The following is a 20553-nucleotide window of genomic DNA, read 5'->3' as shown; positions in this document are numbered from 1 at the left end:
AAAGGAGCAATGCATCACATCACCCTAGGATTGCCACATGGGAGGCCCATTTATTCATTTTTTATTTTGTTTTCAGACTTATTTATATTTATTTAATTTATTCAGTTTTTATCCTGCTCTCACGAGTGTCATAGCACCACTCTGAGCAGGTTACAATCTCAAAAAATACAAAACACAAATGAAAATAGAAATATTAGACTTGCCATCTTTTGGAATCCAAAGGTAGTAAACCATACATATGCCTCTTTAATGCACCAAAGACTGAGAGTGATACAACTATTAAGAGATCACTGAAAGAACAGGACTTTCAAAGACTTAGGAAATAATTTTAAAGCCATTGAAATGTTGATAGAATGAAATTATTTTGTTGCCTGGTTAATTATGAGATCATTGTCGAAAGAGAAAATTCAGGATGGTCATTTGGTGGGATCTGGTATTGCTCAGATATGAAATAATGTTTGCTATACATTTAGCTTTTTGATTTGAAAAAAGGTGATATTAATAATTAAAGAGGACGTGTGTGGGGGGAGCTTGTTCTGGTTTTCTGAGTGTTATAAGAGTGGGCTTATGGTTTGGGCACAATATTTTATTCTTGTCATGTTCTAACCCTTGCCTAAACTCTCAACCCTCTCTTCTCTGGTTACTTCATTCTTTGCCTGCCATCTGGCTACTCCAGCCAAATAGCAATTAGAAGGATTTTTTTCTGTGTCTTCCCACTGTGATGACAGGGACCTGCCCAATTCTCCTGTCTTGCTGGGCATTGGGACCTCTGTGGGTTGTGCTTGGGTCCCACATTCCAAGCCGAACTATGATGGTAACGGTTTCCATGTTTCCCTTACCTAGGGATTTGAAACTCAATGTGCACTTAAATTTCATTTTTTTTTTTAATGTTCAGGAAATCAGGGTCTTGTTTGGCTGAAATCATGAAAGGTGACCATGGTAACAAAAGGCATTCTTTTCATTTTGAGCAGAGAGTTAAGGAAGGAAACAAAACCCATCCAGAACTTTGCCCCGCTGTTTGATTTTCTGGCATACAGTGCAGCCAGTGTGTGAAAATAATCTTGCTGCACTGCATTTGCACAAAGTAGAGGCTTTACCTTTTAACCATGTGCAGCCCATAGAAATGCAAGGCTTTTCAGACTAGTTTAGATAAATAAACCATCCTATCTACCAGGTCCATTACAAATCTAGAATTGTTGGCTCTCATAGACTACCTGTACCACCTTCCATTGGTGAGACATTGATGGTAAGGAAAACATCCCAGTCTAGACTCCTAGCATGAATATTGAGTATAAGCCTTTCACAGTTCCGTGTAAAACTGAGTTGGCAGAGCCTTTAGTTATGGATCTAGAAGTAGAAATTCAAATCCCCTCTGCAGCTTGATATCTTTGGACATTGGCAATAGCTCAGTAGTGAAAATCATGCTTTGCATGTAGAAGGTCCTAGGTCCAGTTCCACAAGAAGCCCTGGGAAAGACATCAGCTCCAAACTTTGAAGAACTCCCACCTGCCGCTGTCATTAATACCGAGCTAGAAGGATGGGCTCAAGCATCTGACTCAATAAATGGCAGCAATTTATCTTGCTACTGTTCTTCATAAAATGTGGCTTAGTTTTTTAGAAGTACTGTAGTAGTAGTTTTTCATGGAGGGAGGCAATGCAAACTCAGTAGGCTAAAATGATACTCTTGACAAATCAGCTTAGGAAGCTTTGGACACTGATTGTTCCTCCGGTCATAGAGTGTCCCGGATAATTACAGTTTTATTTCTGGAAAGACTCTGACTGTACCTCAGGTTGCTGGTCCTATACTAGGAAGCTTTATTGCTCAAAGTTTGGAAGCTGGGTCTGTGAAGTCTTGAGAACAGTCCTTCCCCCCCTTCCCCCCTTCCCCTTGAAATGAAAGGGGGAAGAAAACTCTAGTAAATCTAGTAAATCGTAGTAGACTCTGCACTGGAGTACACAGACATTCCTCCAGCTGCTGGCATACCTTCCCACTGCCTGCTGCCAGACTAAAAAGAGATCAAACCAGCATTTGCCTAAAGGAAAGCACTGACAAGCCAGCTGCTTAACAGGGTTGGTAACCTTTCACAGCAGGGAAGAAGGGAAAATTCTACCAGAGGCAACATCTCTGTTTCATTCATTGCTGAGCTTGTGCTGTGAGCCACAAAGCCCCCCTCCTAGTCAAATGATCACAAGCAAAGTGGATTAGCCTGAGCCCTGGCATCAAGAAAACCACCACGATGGGCAAAATGATTGGGCTTGGTAGCTGGGGGCAAGCGGATGAAGCAAGCAGCAGGTGCCCCGTAAGCAGCTCTTATATTCTAGCAATACACCCCCTGAGGAGGAGAACAAAATCAAATGAATCACAGCTTTCACACTGAGCTTGTTGCCGCCTGGGCCCCTGATGACACTAGTTTCCGACATGGTGTGGCATGTGTCCAGCTCTTGGCTAAAAATATCTTAGGCATGCAAAACTCAGAGTTTGTGAGCAGAGGAGGACAGGGGTCCCAAGGCTGGCATTGGGCTTATTGTCCTTACTGCACAATTAAAACAACCAGTAGTCCTAGTGTTTGTAAACTTTTATCTAATACTAGTAGGGAAGAGAAGGCCAAATCAGCAACGGCAAGAGTTATCATTTTTGGAAATGAGTTTCTAAAAGCAACCATTACTCAGGCCAAAGCCCACTTACTTCTGGGACATGGTTGGTTGATGGGGAATAGGCAGACATCACAGAACTCTTTTAGGTAGAAATGTGCGGTGCAGGAAAGGGGTTTCCTAAGAAAGTGCTGCATCACTAAAGGAACAGAAAAGAAAATCCTTTCCACCAAGTTCTTGCTTATCATCCTGGGGCTACTGGGTTGACATTGGCTCTACCAAACATGGTTTCCTCATGAGACTTTTGATTGAGGTGTGGAGGGTAAATACATATTCTTTGGGACACAATCCCTTTTGGGGGCAAAGCTTTTATTTTTCTCAATGTGCCACTAACCAGCCGCCAGATGGCAATATGGCTCTTTAGGCAATTGAAGAAGTACAGCACTACATTAAGTCACAGTTTGAGGCAAGATGCAAAATACTCTTAATAAATTGTGCAATTTGCTGCTTAGGTGCAAGATTCAGTGAACTCAAAGGACCTTACTGGCAGACGCTCCAGGACTGCATTGCAAATCTCTTGCATCTCCTCCACAATGCCACACAATCTGCAAGTATTTAAAATACAAATTGGGGGAAGGTTCTTAGCCATATTCCCATATTGAAATCTGGAACAGGCCAAACCCCGTGGAAATTTCATCCTCTCTAACAATTTGTATTTCAGATATACAGCAAAGTCCTTCACAATAGTAACAGGAAGGAATATCATTTAGATAAAAAATATTTGAGCTTGATTATCTTGTCTCAGAGACTTAGCTGCAAGATGAGCCCTCCGTATCAAATTCTAGGAACTCTGCTTTACCAAGCTAAATTAAAATCTGCTAAACAGAGAAAATTGACTTGGGAAATCTCCTTTCTGACCTCTCCAAAACATGTGCAAAACAAATGTGTTTGATACAGTTTCTAGTTCTTTTAAACTAAGCTTAGGTCAGGTCATTCCAGTTTCAACCATCTCTGGAGTAAAGTTTATCAATATTTTTTTTTAAATGAAAATGAGCTAGACGGCTTATGGGGGTTTACCTGTTTTGTTTAAGTTTAATATTGAAGATTTATGAGATTTAATCTCGTATTTTTGCAAAGAGTGTGACCCATGCAGTCACTTTCCTTCTTTACATGGTTTAATTCATTTCTCCCCAACCAGTTTTATGGCTATGAAGCACAACATAATTTTTCTTTGTCACATAGATATTGATTCTCCACATGACATATGGATGTAGTTACGCCCAGGGACCTTTAGTAATTGACAGCCATACTGGGAATCTTTTCCCAAAGGTTAGAAATATAGTTGCACCATATTAATATGTTGGGACGAACCATTACTGGAACAGCATGTGCTTCCTTTCTCTCCACAGCTCTATTCTCAGGTGTTTGGGGTTTCCATGTGGAATAGGTAAAGGTGAAGGTTCCCCTTCACATTTAGTCCAGTCGTGTCCAACTCTAGGGGGCAGTGCTCATCCACGTCTCCAAGCCGTAGAGCCAGCATTTGTCCATAGACAAGTTTCTGTGGTCACGTGGACAGCGCGACTAGACACGGAACGCTGTTACCTTCCCACCAAGGTGGTACCCATTTATCTACTCGCATTTACATGCTTTCGAACTGCTAGGTTGGCAGGAGCTGGGACAAGCGACGGCAGCTCACTCCGCCGCACGGATTTGATCTTACAACTGCTGGTCTTCTGACCTTGCAGTACAGAAGCTTCTGTGGTTTAACATGCAGCAGCACCACATTCCTGTGGAAATTATTCTATGTGGAATACTTTTCAGTAAAGATCTTTTGAAAGCATATTTTTCCCATGTGCTCCTGCCAAGGTGCCTTTCAACAAAGAGGATGACTAACCAGAGTATCCATGAAGGAAAGATTTTCCAAAGAAAGCGGCTATACCATGCATCATGATCTCACCTTCTGGGATAGAATAGAAGGCACCCCACCCCTATACACTCACCCAAGCTCCTTAACAGATATACTGACTGATGGGGAGACCGTAGCTATTGCTAGGTTCCCCTCAAGTCAATGATGGATTGTACTGAGTTGTCTCTGTTCAGAAGTTGTTGTGGCTTATTTATGCTTACTTTTGCATACTAAATCTATGGGTGCAAATGAGATTTGTTGATCCACACTGTTTGATAAAGGGAAGGGGTAAAGGAACAGATCAAATTGTGTTCTTGCCTGCAATACTGACATTCTATCTAGTAATGTGAGAGAAGGGTGTGTGTGTTTGTGCTGGGTGGGGAGGGACAAGGGAAAGAAACTGAGTGCACAGTGCATCAGAATTAAGAGATTAAGTGGTCCAGGACAAAGAAACTTTCTTTTGCCATTCTCCGTGCAGGTGTAGTGCTGGACAAGGATACTAATCATATATATTTTGTTTACCCTTTTAGGTACATAAGGGGATGTGATCTGACCAGAAGACAATGATTACCTAGAAGCAGGGATGTGTGTGTCCCCCACCAATCACAGTAAATTTAGCCCAGTCGTGCCACTGCTGCTTTAGCTTCTTCACAGGCCTACTTATGAATTCACCCACATCTCCCTCAAGCCCAGACATTAGACGTGCCCAGTATGAGAAACAAGTGCAACTAGAGATGAGCAGATTCCCCGTCCCCTCCCCATCCCCAGTCCACTTCACTACTGCACTGTGGTTTGGCTTTGACTCCTACTTCAGTTTGTATGACTTATGTTTTAACTTGTGAAAATCCTAAAGTTGATTTGGTGTGTTCTAAATTATTGTACTGCACTCCTGATTTCACATGTTTTTTTTACTGCAAATTACTAATATGCATGAATAGCTATGTGCATAGATATTACACTACCATGTAGAATACAGTTTTTGAAGAATGTAAATGTTTACAGTGCTGTAGTGTATCTGCACATTAAGCACTTTTCACATGATTTGCTAATCAGTTCTCATGCCCACGAATGCCTGTTAAGTATAAGTGGGAATGAACTGACAACAACAATCTGTATGTGGTCATTAGGGATGTGCCATTTGGATTTTTTAGACTCCAACTCCTGGACCTCTCCAGGAATTCTCTAGGCAGAATTCTGGGGGTTCCAGGCAAGAGACCCACACCTATGGATACTTACATGTTGCTCACCTTGACCAAGGCCTAGCTTTGAGGCTGCATGACCTAGTGCTGGCCTTGTGTCTAATGTGCAAAAAAGGAAGTTGCTATGGTACTTCTCAAGAATGTTTGTTTCATTGCCTTTTAGATTCTAGACCAGGTGCCTCCCAGAGAACAACCACAACAGGAAGCATGGCCATAGCTAGGACTTGTAGTCTCAGAGCTAAGCCCTGGTCCAGGTGAGCAAAATGTAGGTGTCTGTGAGTGTGGGTCTGTGGGCTGGAACTTCCCAGAACTCTGCCTGGGGTACTGGAGAATTCTGGGAGTTGGAGTACTAAAAACATTTGGCACATCCCTAGTACTCAGCCATCCCTTTTGCAAAAATCCAGGAATAAAATAAAGGGAGAAAACTGGGTCATTATACATTGGTGCCAGGCTGCAAATAAGACTCAGTAATTTAGAACCAGGATAAACTTAAGAGTGCAGCGCACGCAATCTGCAAAGCCAGATCCAAACTCTCTGTCTAGTCTTATGCAAATGACCTCCTGCATAAGGCAGGAACCCAAACCCTGTCCAGAGAATCCTGTATTCCCCAGTATAGGTCAGTTCAGAAAAAACATAATGGGGACTGGGTTGAACAGATTCTTCTGTCTCTTTATACTGATTTTAAGGAGTATAGCTAGTGTGTTAAGAATCTCATTGAGAAAGTGAATCCTCCCATATCATGAGACTCCATCTCGTACAATATGCCTGCCACTTAGAAGTGTCTGAGTAAGTCTATGTGGATTATAAGGCTTTTTTCAGGAGAGGGGGCCATTGCTGAATGACTGTACTTACTGCCTTTAAAAATCTTTACACAGCCTCCACACAAAAACACATAGTGCTAGCAGCTCTTCTTTACTATTCTCATGCACAACTGGTGACACTCTAAATCAAGGATGAGGAACATGTGGCCTATCAGATGCTGGACTGCAACTTTCAACAACTCTAGGTAACAGCCAATGATGAAGTTTCGCACTGTGAGGCCCATATGTTCCCCGTCTATGACAAACATAGACCTGTACACATTTGCAGTCTAGATGCCCCACTGCAAATCCTGCATGAACCTTGACCTGTAGCATTTGGGTATTGTGTCTCAGTAGGCAAGAGATGGTAAAGATAGAAACAGGCTCCACTGCTCCATCAGCCAGGAAATGGTGACCTCAACTGTCTCACTTCGTGCTCAATAGCTTATCCTCCTGTGGCTAATACTATGTGCTATTTACAGTGGGGTCTCGACTTACAAACTTAATCCGTATTGGAAGGCAGTTTGTAAGTCAAAAAGTTTGTAAGTCGAATCAGCATTTTCCATAGGAATGCACTGAAAGCCAATTAATCTGTTCCGGCTGTTTTTGGTTCTTAGGTTAAGGGGCATTTCCCATAGGAACTAAGGCAAAGCCGGTTAATCCGTTCCTACCACTAGGGGCAGAATTTCTTTCTTTTTTCCTTTTAATCTAAGATGACTTCGGTTTAAAAAAAAAGGAAAGAAATGAGGGAGAGAAGGAGGGAAAAGACACCTTTTCAACAGAACACCCTGAAAAGCACATTTTCAGCCAAGACAAGTACCTTCTGGAAAAAACCAAGCACCTTTCAGACAACAGATCACCTTGAAAAGCACCTTTTAAATCAAGACAAACCAATACAAGCACCTTTTGGGGAAAGGGGGGGCAGCAAAGGAGGGAGGGAACACCTTTTAAAAATCCAAAAATCAAAAATTAAAAAAGTGCCAAAAAATAAAAATACAGTCCGTACCGCACTGTACCAGGCAATACCAGCAGTATCAGGCAGTACCAGGCAGTCTGAAGACTGTCTCCAAATCCACTCTCAAAACTCTGGGAAGATTGAGGAAGTAGATAAGCACCCTCTTCACTGGCCAACAGTTAACTGAAAGTTCAAACTTCATGCTTTCCCCACCTCAAACACGTTTTTTTTGGTTTGTAACTCGAATCTAAGTGTCCAAGTCGAGTCAATATTTTTCTCTCAGAGTGGTTTGTAAGTCAAAATGTTTGTAACTCGAGACGTTTGTAAGTCGAGGGTTGACTGTAATTATCTTTGAATGTGCAGTATCTCGAAGACACCATGTCCACCAGCTTCTTTTATTTTTTGCCTGGCTGTTGGGACTTAAGCAAAAGTCTCTATGTTACTCAGTTTAGAAGCCAACTAAAAATAAAGTCATCTTGATGTCAGCCAAAGTGAAATGAAATTCCTTCTAACGTTCTTCAGCTCTAAATATTTGAACAGAATTCAATTTGCTTGTGTGTCCTTTTTTTAAAAAAAGTATAAATAAGTGAGCCTGCCCTCTTTTAAATACCCTTCTGTGTCAGCAAATTAAAAGGATGGTAGAAGCTCGGTAGAGGCTGGCTGTCCAGATGATAGCACCTCGGTTTAATGCATGGGTGAAATAACTGCGTTCAATCTAATTAAGGCCTTTTAGGATATTCAGAGCTGCTATCACTCCGTAAAGTTGAGGCAAACAGTCTCCTAATTGGCTTCCTGCTGGGGTCCATAAAAACGTCTTTATTGTCCTTCTCTGTAACCTGCTTTGCACTTTCTTTGCAGCTGGACTGTTTTGAACACTGTGCTGCCCTCCTCTAAAGGCCTAGTGATAGGAAACTACCCTCGTACAAACACATGAACATTATGAGTTCAGTAGGTTTTCACACACGCAAAGCTTGTACCAGGTTTGTGCTTTGGGCCTCTAAGTCTGTTGGCTTGGTATTGTTCCATTTAACTACTCTTACGTTAAGAACAACACTGGCCAACAGCTGCTCTTTTTTTTTGCTGTACACATGAAATTCTTGCATACTACACATCTGCAGGCAACTTTTTAGCAGAGCTGCTTTTGTTATTATATCAGGGGGTTCACATAATTCCAGCACGGCCCTGAATATGTTGGGATCACTTATGTCTTCCAAACAATATCTATTTGATCTAAACTAGAGATGAGCATGAATTAAAAAAAATGAATCACCAAATTCATTCAAAAATCGCAAATTCAATGAATGTTAGTGATTTTTGATTTGTTGATTCATTTGGCTACATAGCAGTCCCCCCCAGGCACCTAGAGACACCAAAATTGCATGGAAACTTCCTCTGACTCCCCTCTATGTATTCCTCCAAGTTTGGTGAAGATTGGGTTTCAGATGTCCAAGGTATGCACCCACAAATAGGGGTCCCCAGGAAAGTTCTCCCCAGGCAGCTAGAGACCCCCAAATCACAGACAAACATCTACTGACTCTCCTCTACCATCCCTCCCAAGTTCAGTGAAGAGTGGTTTTTTCCAAAGCAACTGCTAAAGGGTGCTTTTGTGCGGGAACCCATTTTGTGAGTACATAACTTGGATGTTTGAAACCCTATCCTCATCAAACCTGAAGGGATTGTAGAGGAAAATGAGAGTAAGCCTCTCTTTGAATTTGGTGTCTCTAGGTGCCTGGATAAAATTTTCTGTGGCAGGGCTCTTTGTTAGTCATACATCTGAAACCCAAACTTCATCAAACTTGCAGGACTTGTAGAGGAGAGTCAGGGGGAGCTTCTTTGCAAATTTGATGTCTCTAGGTTCTTGGGGGCATTTTATTGGGTTTTAAACTAAAAAAACAAATTGACAAATTTATCAATTCATCAGAAAAATTCATAATTCATGATTCGGTGACCTTGACAAATCATGAATCAAACGGAATCACAATTTTTCTGATTTGTGCTCATCTTTAATGTAAATTCTTAAGCAGGTGGAAGGCATGAGCACAAACATGCTGCCTCCTCTTCTAGACCTTCCTCCTGGCCCTCCGTCTTCTCCGGTTGAAGAAAATCTGAAAGAATAGTGTTAACTGCATTTATCTGAACATGGGCTAAATCCTCTAAGTGCATTGGGAACTCCACACTATCCAGATTCCTGATTACATGGAGAGTTGACCACATTTGGCTGAATACAGTGGCCATCTCCTTTCAGACCTTCAAGTACAAGACAGGGAGATGTGAAGGGCTGGGGGTGCCATACACATTCTTGCATCCCCTTTGCCATTAGATTCTAGAACACCTGAATTGGGCTATAGTATATCCTACTAAGCATATTAAAGAAAGGGCCATCTAATGCAGTGGTTCCCAACCTTGGGTCCCCTGATGTTCTTGGACTAAAACTCCCAGAAGCCTTCCCCACTAGCTGTGCTGGCCAGGATTTCTGGGGGGGGGGGGTTAGTCCAAGAACATCTGGGGACCCAAGGCTGGGAACTACTGATCTAATGTGAATACCTCACTCCATGGCTAGTGTAGAAACAAGACAGCCTCTTCTGAGTTCTACCTGCTTCTGCGCTCCAAAGGCCATGCCACAGGATGAGTATTCTTCATATTCATCTTTTGTATGTCATCACAAATCTCTGTTAAGGATAGTTTGTACTGCCAGACCAGACTATGAGATAAGCAACATAGGCTGAAGGTGGCAGAAACTGCCACAGGAAATACTGTATTATGTGGCTCAACAGCCATGTAAAATCAGCCCTAAGTTCTCCTGAAATAAAAATAATTAATTTCTATATGTCCCTTTCAGACTTCAACTGTGTGTGGTTTTTTTTTTTTTATCATAGCAAAGCACCCTTCATAACAGGCATGGGCAATTTTGGCTGATCTGGGTGTCAGCTTGCCCAGAAAAATGCAAAATGAAACCTGATGTGGCTAGAGGTTTCCTTTACATTTTGAAAAATGGTATTTTGAGGTGATAAGAAATGTAGAAGGGGCTGTGATCTGTTTAAACTGTGAAATGCTACTCTAGGAATGGTAATTCCCTGTTTTGCCAGAAATTGAGGAGGTTTGGACAATGGAAGAATGCATATGGCACCACTGCCTTGCAGTTCAGCGAATAAGTGCTTTTTGCGACTTTTGAAACACTGTTGAATATCAGGAAAAGCTTCTTAACTGTTAGAGCAGTACAAACAATGGAACCCATTACCATGTGTCTTAATTTATTTTTATTTGGATTCCTGCACGGAGCAGGAATCCAAATTTTTCTAAAGTCATAGAATCCAAATGACTTTTCTAAAGTCATAGAAAAATTGAGTTGGAAGGAGCCCTGAAGACTTATCAAGTCCAACCCCCTGCACAGAGAAGGGAGGTTGGACTTGATAGTCTTCTGGGCTCCTTCCAACTCGATTTTCCTATGACTTTATTAAAAGGAAGTCCAGACAACTTCTGCTGCTACAGACTAGATGAGAACTGTGTGTCACAGGAAGGAGAGGTGGGTAGTGCTGGAGATGACTTCCCAGCTCATTTCTGCTGATGGACATGTGACTCTTCTTTATTGCCCTAGTGAATGAATATTTATTGTGGAAGAAAAAAAGAAGAGAGGGTTTCTCATTTAAGCTTCAGAACACATTTCTCTGTTAAAAGCGAGCCTAAACAACAAGGCTTAGCATTTGACCCTCACAATGGGGGAACTGGCAAAGAATCTAACAGCACTGGTTTTTCACCCAGTGTCACACAGGCACAGTCCACACACTGTCCTTCCATGGGAAAAAGGTGATAAATTATTCAGGGTTTATCTCTGCAAAGGGGGATTGGAATTTTGTTTTGCTGGACTGGGCAGGTGGCCATGGCAGGGTAAAGTGGGAGGAAGTTTTTCCATGTATACCAGAGGAGGGTCTTTTTGTTGTTTGCCTGTTCTTGGATGCCGTTTTGCTCCCATGAATTTGAAATAAGCTGTCTAAATACAGAACAAAATCAACACATCCTCGGAATGGTTTCAATTACGGTCAAGAATTCCCTTGTATGAAGATAATGTTGCTAAGGGGAGTAATTTAGAAATTTGTTTGCTGTTTGCATACACTGTCAGGATGTGCTTTAAGTTTCAAATGAGTGGAATCTTCTGTGGCTCCTAGAAACTCTGATTCAGGAAGGAAATTAGAGGTGGGGAGATTCAGATGCCTCCAGCCATCAGTTTTAGTTGATCTTATCCTGCTCCATAGATTTTGCTGTGTACACGACTGACTGACATAACAAGTTGAATGCTACATTCAGGTGTACTCTGCGCAGATATAAATTCAACAGGCTCCTTTGTCTCCTTTTTCTTGTATTGGGGAGACTGAGGAAGGGATTATCTTTCCCACCAGTGGATCAAGAGTCAAGAATGAAAAGCTCCATGAAATCTGGGTGACATTCCTAATACACTGAAAAACAAATATTGGCAAAGGCCAGAATTTGGTATTTCACACATTTGGCTACAAGCAACGGCAGATGCATGAATTGTATTAATAATAATGACTGTAAAAAATAAGATTTCACAAATACATAGAATGGTACAATAGGCTGCCTCAGGTGATGGAATCCTCTTGTACAGTGGTGCCTCGACTTACAACTATTTCAAGTTACAACCAGCTCCGGCCGCAAAATTTCGCTTCGACTTGTGACCAGAGCTTCGAGTTACAACCAGGAAAAAGGTGGGGAATTCAAATTGCTAACCGTTGGTGGTGAAGAGGTTGCTTCTTTGTAGCTCTTTTGCCCCAGCAGTTGGAGAGTGTGTGTTTGGAGGCAACTTCGGACTGCCTGGTAAGGTGCTGCTTTCTACTTTAAAAACTGGCTATTCTGGGTGGGTTTTGCAGTGTGGGTTTGGGCTGGGTGGTGGGGTTCTGTTTCTATGCTGTGATGGGTCTTGCAGGGTTTGTTTGCTTTTCGGTGTTTTTTTTTCCCCTTTGGCTGGGAATGGATCAATCACATTTCCGGTGGGTCTTGCAGGGTTTGTTTGCTTTTCTGTTTTTTTCCCTCTTCAGCCAGAATGGATTAATTGCATTTCCGATGGGTCTTGTAGTGGTTTTTTGTGTTTCTTTTTTGTGTGTGTGATTTTTTTTCTTCAGCCGGAACAGATTAATTGCATTTCAGTGCATTCCTATGGAAAATGGTGCTTCAACTTACAACCATTTCAAGTTACGACCATCATTCCAGACCCAATTAAGTTCGTAAGTCGAGACACCACTGTATTTCCAGTAAATAAGAGAAGCTGCAGCCAGTGAGAATCAAAGTAATCTACTCAGTTATGATGGTATGTCTTCTGTTTTGAGAGAAAAGCAACTGGCTCAATGGAATCTATAAACTTGTTGCACGACTCGTTAAGTTTTTTGATCCGTAGGCATGTATTAAAATCTCCTGTTTTGCCCTCACAGACTTAAATGGCTACCACTCAGTCTTATGACACCTTCTGGGCATTCCTCTGTAGATACATAATGAGTTCCTTATGTTGAAACCCCACTGATAAGCTTATGATGCCCATTGAGAATACATTACAAGATGCACTGTCTATGACTAAAGTTTATGATAGAATCATGTCTGTTCTCATTCATTGGAGACTCACTACTTAAGGATTTATGCAAGTCATTTTTTAGACAAGAACTGTGAAAAAGACCTAGAAAGTCAAACTGGTACATAAGAATGATCTACTGAAGGCCAGAACCAAAAAAAAGACCAAGCTGTAGCTTGTCATTATAGTTCTCAGGTAAAAATCACTGCAAGTACCATCAATGAACTACAGTTCATCTAAGAATCTTCTCTCCCAGAGGTCTTGAAAAGCTGACCTGCCCTTTTTTAGGCCCCACCCTAAAACAGCTATTCATAGAATCATACCTATGTCATAAGAGACACAGACACAGAAACAAAACAACCAAATGCCTATATTGTCTCCATATCAATTCAGGCAACAGTATTAATAATATCAGTGACAGCATCAAAGGTTCATCTGCCTGTTCCATCCTCCAATGTGGTAGGTACTTTCATCTGCCATCAAGGCCTCTCTGCATTTGCCATGGCATGAGTCTCATAGCTCATGACCCAATCCCATGGGAAGTCTTACCAATTTATACAGAAAATATCTGTAGTCTAACTACTCCTTTCACTGCTCCGTATGTCACTTGGTATGATTGTCGTATCAGAAGCATTCCTCACCTCATGTAATTTACAAATTAACTTGCTTTGTTTTGTGGTTAGTCTGCAGGCTGCAAGTATGTTCTTTCTTGTAAATCTGACTTCTCAGACACTTTTTGAACACTAACTGATTGCAGCTTTAATAGGTTATAGATAATTGTTTGGCCCACCATCTCCTGTTGGGAAATGGTTACAAAATCAGTGCAGCAAAATGGGTTGGAAACAGACTGACTTGGAGTATGCCTTTGAAATCACTGGTACTTAATGATTTATTAACTGTAGGCCCATTGATTTTGGTGGGTCTATTCTAAATATGACAAAGTCTGGATTCAAAACATTAGTGGCATATGAGGTTCCCATGATGCTTAAGATCACTGAGGCCAAAATAAAATGATGATGAATATATGGATGGCATCCAGAAGCATAATGAATGAAGGCCTCCATCAAAGTCTAAAAGTATTTTAAGCATTTAAACTCAATTCATTCAATCTTTCTGTCCCTCCCCACCCCCATCTTTTTTCAGTATAAGAAAGAGTGCACATACTTTGTTAGTAATGTTTTTAAACAATATCTGATTGTACATGCAGCAGGACTGGATAGTGGACATACATCCACTGACTATTATTTTTAATGGCCAGTTCAAACCAAAAATAAAATATTGCAAGTTTAGGAATATAGAGATGCTCAATAATAGTGCAATATTATCTCAAAATGGAAGCCTAAGTAGAAATGAACATATATTTTATAGGAAGTAAAATATTTTCCCATATTAAAAAATTAGGTCTTGGCTATTAATGCTCCCTAATTAACTGAGGCTCACATAGGTGATGAGGAAGAACACATAAATAACAAATGTCTGTTTATCATATATAACATGGAAAGACACTTCAGCAGACTTTTTAAATAATAAAGTAGTAAATCGATATAAGGTGGTGCTACCTTAGAAAGTTGCAGACATGTCCTTCCTTTGGACTTTGGAAGAAAATGTTGAGCAGCCACTCAGTCTGCAGGGAGTGAGGTCTCCATTAATTATTATGCAATTCTAATTCTGTGACTTTATGCATATTGCCTCATAAATGGGTATTTCACCTAACTGCAGACTCCTTAGATTTCTCATTTGCAGCCAACTCCATGGATCAAATTAGTTGATAATTTTTTTAAGTGGCTTCCCGTACTGGTCAAATGTGTCCTACATGCTTTTAGTCAGCACTGTAATCTTACATTAGAGCAAGCTATCTTGAATGAGTGGTTACTGGAAAGTAAATATGGACATAATCTGCAAGTTATATTGACTGGACTTCTACATCTGAAGCAATCACATTGTGAAGGAATGACAGGTTATCAGTTTCCAAATGAGAGCTGATGTCTCATCTATTTTGATGCTGTGGCTTCAAAGGAAGCAAAGAAGAACAGAGTGCTCTGATGGCTGGAACGGGGTGGGGGGAAGGGGATAAAAACAGCATGTTTGTTTCTACTGCACTATTCCAAAAGTATTAATAAGTTATACTATGTATCTTTACCACATTTTTATCCTCACCTTACTGATGAAATATAATTAGTTGAATGTCTAATGTGCATTTCAACATTTCTGGGTTGTAAGTGCTGACTTGCTATCAAACCTCCCATAAACAATTTCGTCATCCAATTTTTTTTGTGGTGGCTTGCAGCTGTTTCACAGAATCAGTGACATCAACCCCCACCCCTCTCCTCCTGAGTAACAAAAAAAAATCAGAGATCATGTAGTGAGGCTAAATGGCATCACAGAGCCAATGAATTCTGGTTACCTGGCTGGCAAAGTTATTGACTGTGAGCACCTGAAATCACTTTCTTTAGTGTTTGCCTGTCCTGCCTTATGTTGCTGCTCCTTCCTAGGCAGTCCCTTGAGCAGGAATCGATAGCCTTTCATTTCCTTGCCAACAAAGAACTCTTTAATTGTAGCAGGGTTGTTCATTTGGTTCTCTCTCCAGAACGCACACATGCACACTTTCTCATATAAAACATTTCACCTGAAACTTTAGCTGCTACTTATTTTCATATTGCAAATATGCTAGATGGAGAGATAGCCACATGTTTGTGGACCCTCAGTAATGTATGTGGCTTAGCCTTAGTGGGCATCTGAACCCGCTTGTTTCCAGAGGGAAAAAAAACCCTCATTGTTTGCTCATCATGCCTCTGGCTGCTACTGTTTGCGTTTTAGAAGAGAAACACAATTTTAAAACCATTTGTCACATGTATGCAGACTGGCACACACGTCCCCCCAGGGTGACCTGAGGGAGAGGATAGGTAGCTCACCGTAGTCTTTCTTGCAATACTTCCTCATGTTGATCTTCAGCTTTCCTTTGGATGCCTTGCAGTAGGAATCACAGTCTTGGGGGGAGATGAGGTAGAACAGAAAAGAAAAAGCATTAATAAAAACAAATTAGTCTTAAAACGAATGAAAGGCTTTGGGAAAGAAGGAAGGGGGGGAGGTAAGAGCAGGGGGAGGAGAAGGGGAAGGGGAAAAGAGTGGACGCTGCAGGCTGCTGTGAATAAACAGCATGCCTGTGATATTCATCTGCCAGGACCTGATTGGGTCATCTAATGGGGGCACTCACTGAAAAACCTTCCTTTTCTAAAGTGTCTCACAAAAGAAGCCATCCACCTCTCCTTTCCCCTCCCCTCTCTTCTCCGCCTGACAAATTCTTTAAGCCGTCTTCTGCAGGCTGCCACAGCTCAGCTGCCTCCATGGGAGACCCCGAGGCCTCCCTTATTGTGCCACCCAGATCTTTAGAGAGCCCCTACCCCCCCCTATCCTTAAACTGCAAACTGGAGCCTGATTAAAGCCCACAGAGGCCTCTTTGTCACCCCCTAACCCAGACCTGTGTCAGGCTTTGGCATTCATTGCAGAGGGATTCTGGCTGGGGTCACACCTCAACAAAAGGGGTCAGAGAGGAAATTAGCAGCCCATGAAGCATTAGCAAAGCCTTTGGCGTCCACTCTACTGGAGTGTGCAAATAAAATGCCCCAGTGGGACCACTTCGTTTCTAATGGGCTCTACTGCTGTGAAGCTATGGTTTTGCTCCTTCTGAACATCATTTCTGGGTTCCAGTGCTGCTATTGCAATGCCACACTGACACTTTGGCTCTGGCTCAATCCTGCTTTGGATGTACTGGAGCTGTTTGGAAGGCGAGGAATGCCATTCTATACATTTGCACGAAAGGCTGTTCTTTGCTGCCACATCTTCCTTTTTCTTTCCACAGTTTGGCTGAGTTGACTTGCACATTCATACATGCTGTGTATCCTGCCAGAATCAGATATTCCAAACCCCACAGTTTCTGCTACAACAGTCATGCTTACCCACACTGAATGGAGGGGCAAGTGAGCCAGATATTATTTTGCACTGTCTTTTCAGCAACTATTAATAAATATTTGGATTCATCATGCACATGTAGCATAATGTTCTTTAGAAATCTCAGAACAGATTACATGGTTTTCTCAATAACCTCTTGTCCGGGAAATGCTGATGATCATACTGCTTCTCTACAGTGAGTATGCTCTAGAACTAAAGTCACTACGTGGAACGATAAATCAGAAAGGAAGGGAAATTGATTTCTATCCTGCTCTTCTACTGAAAGTACCCAGAGAACAATGCACACACACGCACGCACGCACGCACGCACGCACGCACGCACACACACACACACACACACACACACACACACACACACACACACCATAGTAGATAAATAAATCAAAATTGCACAGATATATTGATCTACCTCACTTGGCTACTTACCCTGTTTTCCCAAAAATAAGACCTAACCTGAAAATAAGCCCTAGTATGATTTTTCAGGATGCTTGTAATATAAGCCCTACCCCAAAAATAAGCCCCAGTTAAGTGAAACCCCACCCTCCACGATTGTGCTGCATTGTGCAGCAATCAGAAGATGACATGACTGTAAAATAAACATCCCCTGAAAATAAGCCCTAATGCATTTTTGGAGCAAAAATCAATATAAGACCTTGCCTTATTTTTGGAGAAACATGGTATAAAGGCATGAGGTTTCTTGGACAGTAAGAAATAATTCAGAATTCAACCACACATATACCAGATGGGCGGGATATAAATCACATAAATAAATAAATAAATAAATAAATAAATAAATAAATAAATAAATAAATAAATAAATAAATAAATAAATAAATAAATAAATAAATAAACAAACAAACAAACAAACAAACACACACATACATACATACATACATACATACATACATACATACATACATACATACATACATACATACATACATACATACATACACACACATATACTTTCCCACCACTCTTCCCCACATGCCTTGAAGGAAATAGGAAAAGACATTTTTACCAGATTTCATCTTTCTCCCTTTTCCTCCCTACCCCAGTACATGGATTTGTTGGGAGCTAACAGCCTCAGTCTGCTTAATATATAATGTATACTTTGTAATGTATGCTACACAGCAGTGGAATGTTGGACAATGATGGAATATATGTGTGACATTTAAAGATGTGGAGGCACCACCAGCTTTCAGGACACTGTGCATCCATGGTGCCATGGCGAGCCTGGTCTTGGCTGGCCTCCTGGACTGCACTTCCCTTCTTGGCCCCTGAGCCTGCTGAGCTCCAAATTGTGCCGAAAAGAATGCATGCCCTAGGCAAGGGTCAGAAAAGTATGGGACAACTCTTAAAGGGGAAGGATGGATTGTTCTAAGAACAAACACTAGCGGATGCAGTTGATTTTTAAAAAAATTCAAATAGTCTTATCATATCTATATGCCAGTGTGGACAGGCTTTAAGTCTACTAAGACCACAAAAAAGTTTGACCCAACTCTGGGAGGCAGTAGAAGACAAAAGGGCCTGGCGTGCTTTGGTCCATGGGGTCATGAAGAGTTGGACACGACTAAGCGACTAAACAACAACAGCAAAGACCACAAACAACAACTCCACTCAATTAAACATTGCCATATGCACAGATGTCCATGATTAGACTGGTTTTGGGGAGATGAATGGATTCTCTTCCTAAATGCAACAAACCTGAATATATGTCATGAGGTTTGCTGCAGCCCCACTATTCACTCTATCAGGTAAAGCAGAGGCCATGTTTCCAAGCAGCAGCACCATAACACTTGGTAATATTAGTACACAATAACAACACATGAACTGTCACCAAAGAGAAGAGAACAGAAGAAAAGCCTACCTTTGAGCTTCAAAGAAAAACATCCTACGAGTATATGTCTGCACCGAGCATTTGCTTAATTTTCCTTGCAGCCATGTTAGTGGTATTGTATCCCAGACCCCACACAATGCAAAGCTGAAACTAGTGTCAGCAGTCAAAATGGGGGGGGGGGGGAGGGAGAAAAACCCTTGATTTTTGTCCCCCCCCCCCCCATTGCCAGGTGAAAGCATATTTTGTTCTTCTGTGCTCTGATTTGTTCCAGTGCAGGATCTGTGCTTGAGAAACCTTGTGTGCTGATCCATGCATTTTATGGATGTATATTATTAGATGACATTTCCTTATAAGCATTTTCTGCTGGACAGAATCTATCCATATATTATTCCTGCTCTTGTTCTGTGTTCTCTGGATATTAACATTTCTATGTTCTGCCTTTTAATTTTCTTTTAAAATGCTATCATTTCTACACCATGGTGCAAAAAATGAAAAGTAATTTTTTTTAATTTCAAAAAAATTTAAGCCAAAATATGAAGATTTGAGAACAGTAGATGTGTTTTTAAAAAATACAGGGAAGAGAGGTGAACTTGGGGACAGAATGGAGAAGATGCAAGCTGTTCTTGCATTCTGCTTTATAATTTTTAAAACTGGAATCACTTTTCCACTATAGCAAAAAAGGAAGGGTTAATTTTTTAAAAATTGGAAGCATGGGGGCAACAACCTGATGGGAGGTGAGAGGGCAGTAGTCAGGGAGAGGGCAAAGAAAATACCAGATCTTTCTGCATTCCACTGCTTTTTTTTTTTAAAAAAAAAAATCATTTTTGCACTATAGCACAACATTTTTCAACTGTATTTTTCCAGCTGAAAAATAAGCATAATGATATTAGAGAGCCTTGTTGCAAAAACATGAACGTTTGGTTGGGAAACCAAGGCAGACAAAACAAGGAGGAGAGGGGAAGGAAAATGAAGTAGGAGATGGAGAAAGCAGGAAAAAGAAGACGGCAACTCATGATGGGAGTGAGACCAGTATGGATGGACTCAAGTTGTAAGCAGAAATTATGATTTAGCTACGGTACTTCGTTAGTTAGGCATCCTTCAGTCCCGAAAGACTATGGTAATGTGCTCTGTATGGAGGTCTTGGAACAGCGTCTAGTGTGGCTGAGGAGGCCAATTCGAGAGTGAAGCTACTTTGTACCTTCTCAAGTAAAGTTATTTTTACCCCCTTTCCCTTCTACTTGTTGTTCCCTTTGCTGTGAGGATAGAAAAAGCTACTGAATAACTTTTCAGCGCATTATCTTGATATAGAGCCAAGGAATCACCAAATTTGCACTGAGCTGATCTGCCAAACTTTTGGGCTCAGAGTGGGGCATGAGAAAATGAAGGAAGCCTGTTAGTTAGGAGTCCAGTGTAACTTTTATGCATACAGGCTTTGGGCTTGAAATTTCTACAACTCACAGAGAGAATACAGGAATCAGACATGCTGGTTTCAAAGTTTGGGGGGGGAGATTAAATTTGGCATGACCCATTGGAGATTCTTTTCTTGCAGTGCCCTTTGGCTGGGTGTTTTGTACTTCCAAATGGCAGAAGATGAAGTATTTGACTTCTTTCACTCCCCAAATTATCTTCTTTTTTGGAAATTATAATGTAGATGTTCTCTTACTCTTTGCTCTCCAATTAATGCAGTCCTTATTTATAAATCCTTTTAGTAATCTTT

General features: G+C 41.2%; 2 protein-coding genes across 5 annotated transcripts in view; one reads left to right on the top strand and one right to left on the bottom strand.

Moving 5' to 3' along the window:
* Positions 1–20553, bottom strand: part of LOC110084023 (netrin-1) — a 158889-nt gene that overhangs the window by 6440 nt on the left and 131896 nt on the right. Inside the window, exon 6 of the mRNA XM_072990389.2 lies at positions 15940–16014. Coding sequence (XP_072846490.2) covers positions 15940–16014 — 75 coding nt within the window. The remainder of the gene's footprint in view (positions 1–15939; positions 16015–20553) is intronic.
* STX8 (syntaxin 8) overlaps positions 1–20553 on the top strand; it is a 194372-nt gene that overhangs the window by 148030 nt on the left and 25789 nt on the right. For 3 of the 4 annotated variants that reach the window (XR_013541979.1, XM_078385911.1, XM_020803024.3), the window contains one exon: positions 5029–7937. The exons of the other annotated variant lie outside the window; for it this stretch is intronic. Coding sequence is in view for 2 of the 3 variants with exons in the window: in XM_078385911.1 (XP_078242037.1) it covers positions 5029–5036 (8 nt within the window). In the remaining variant the exon portion in view is untranslated. Of the gene's footprint in view, positions 1–5028; positions 7938–20553 lie in introns of those variants that run through there. 4 annotated transcript variants of the gene reach the window in all.

Source organism: Pogona vitticeps, chromosome 2 (assembly GCF_051106095.1).
Source record: "Pogona vitticeps strain Pit_001003342236 chromosome 2, PviZW2.1, whole genome shotgun sequence".
NCBI lineage: Eukaryota > Metazoa > Chordata > Lepidosauria > Squamata > Agamidae > Pogona > Pogona vitticeps.
Note: the sequence above shows the minus strand (reverse complement) of the source record. Positions and strands in the feature narration are given on the sequence as shown.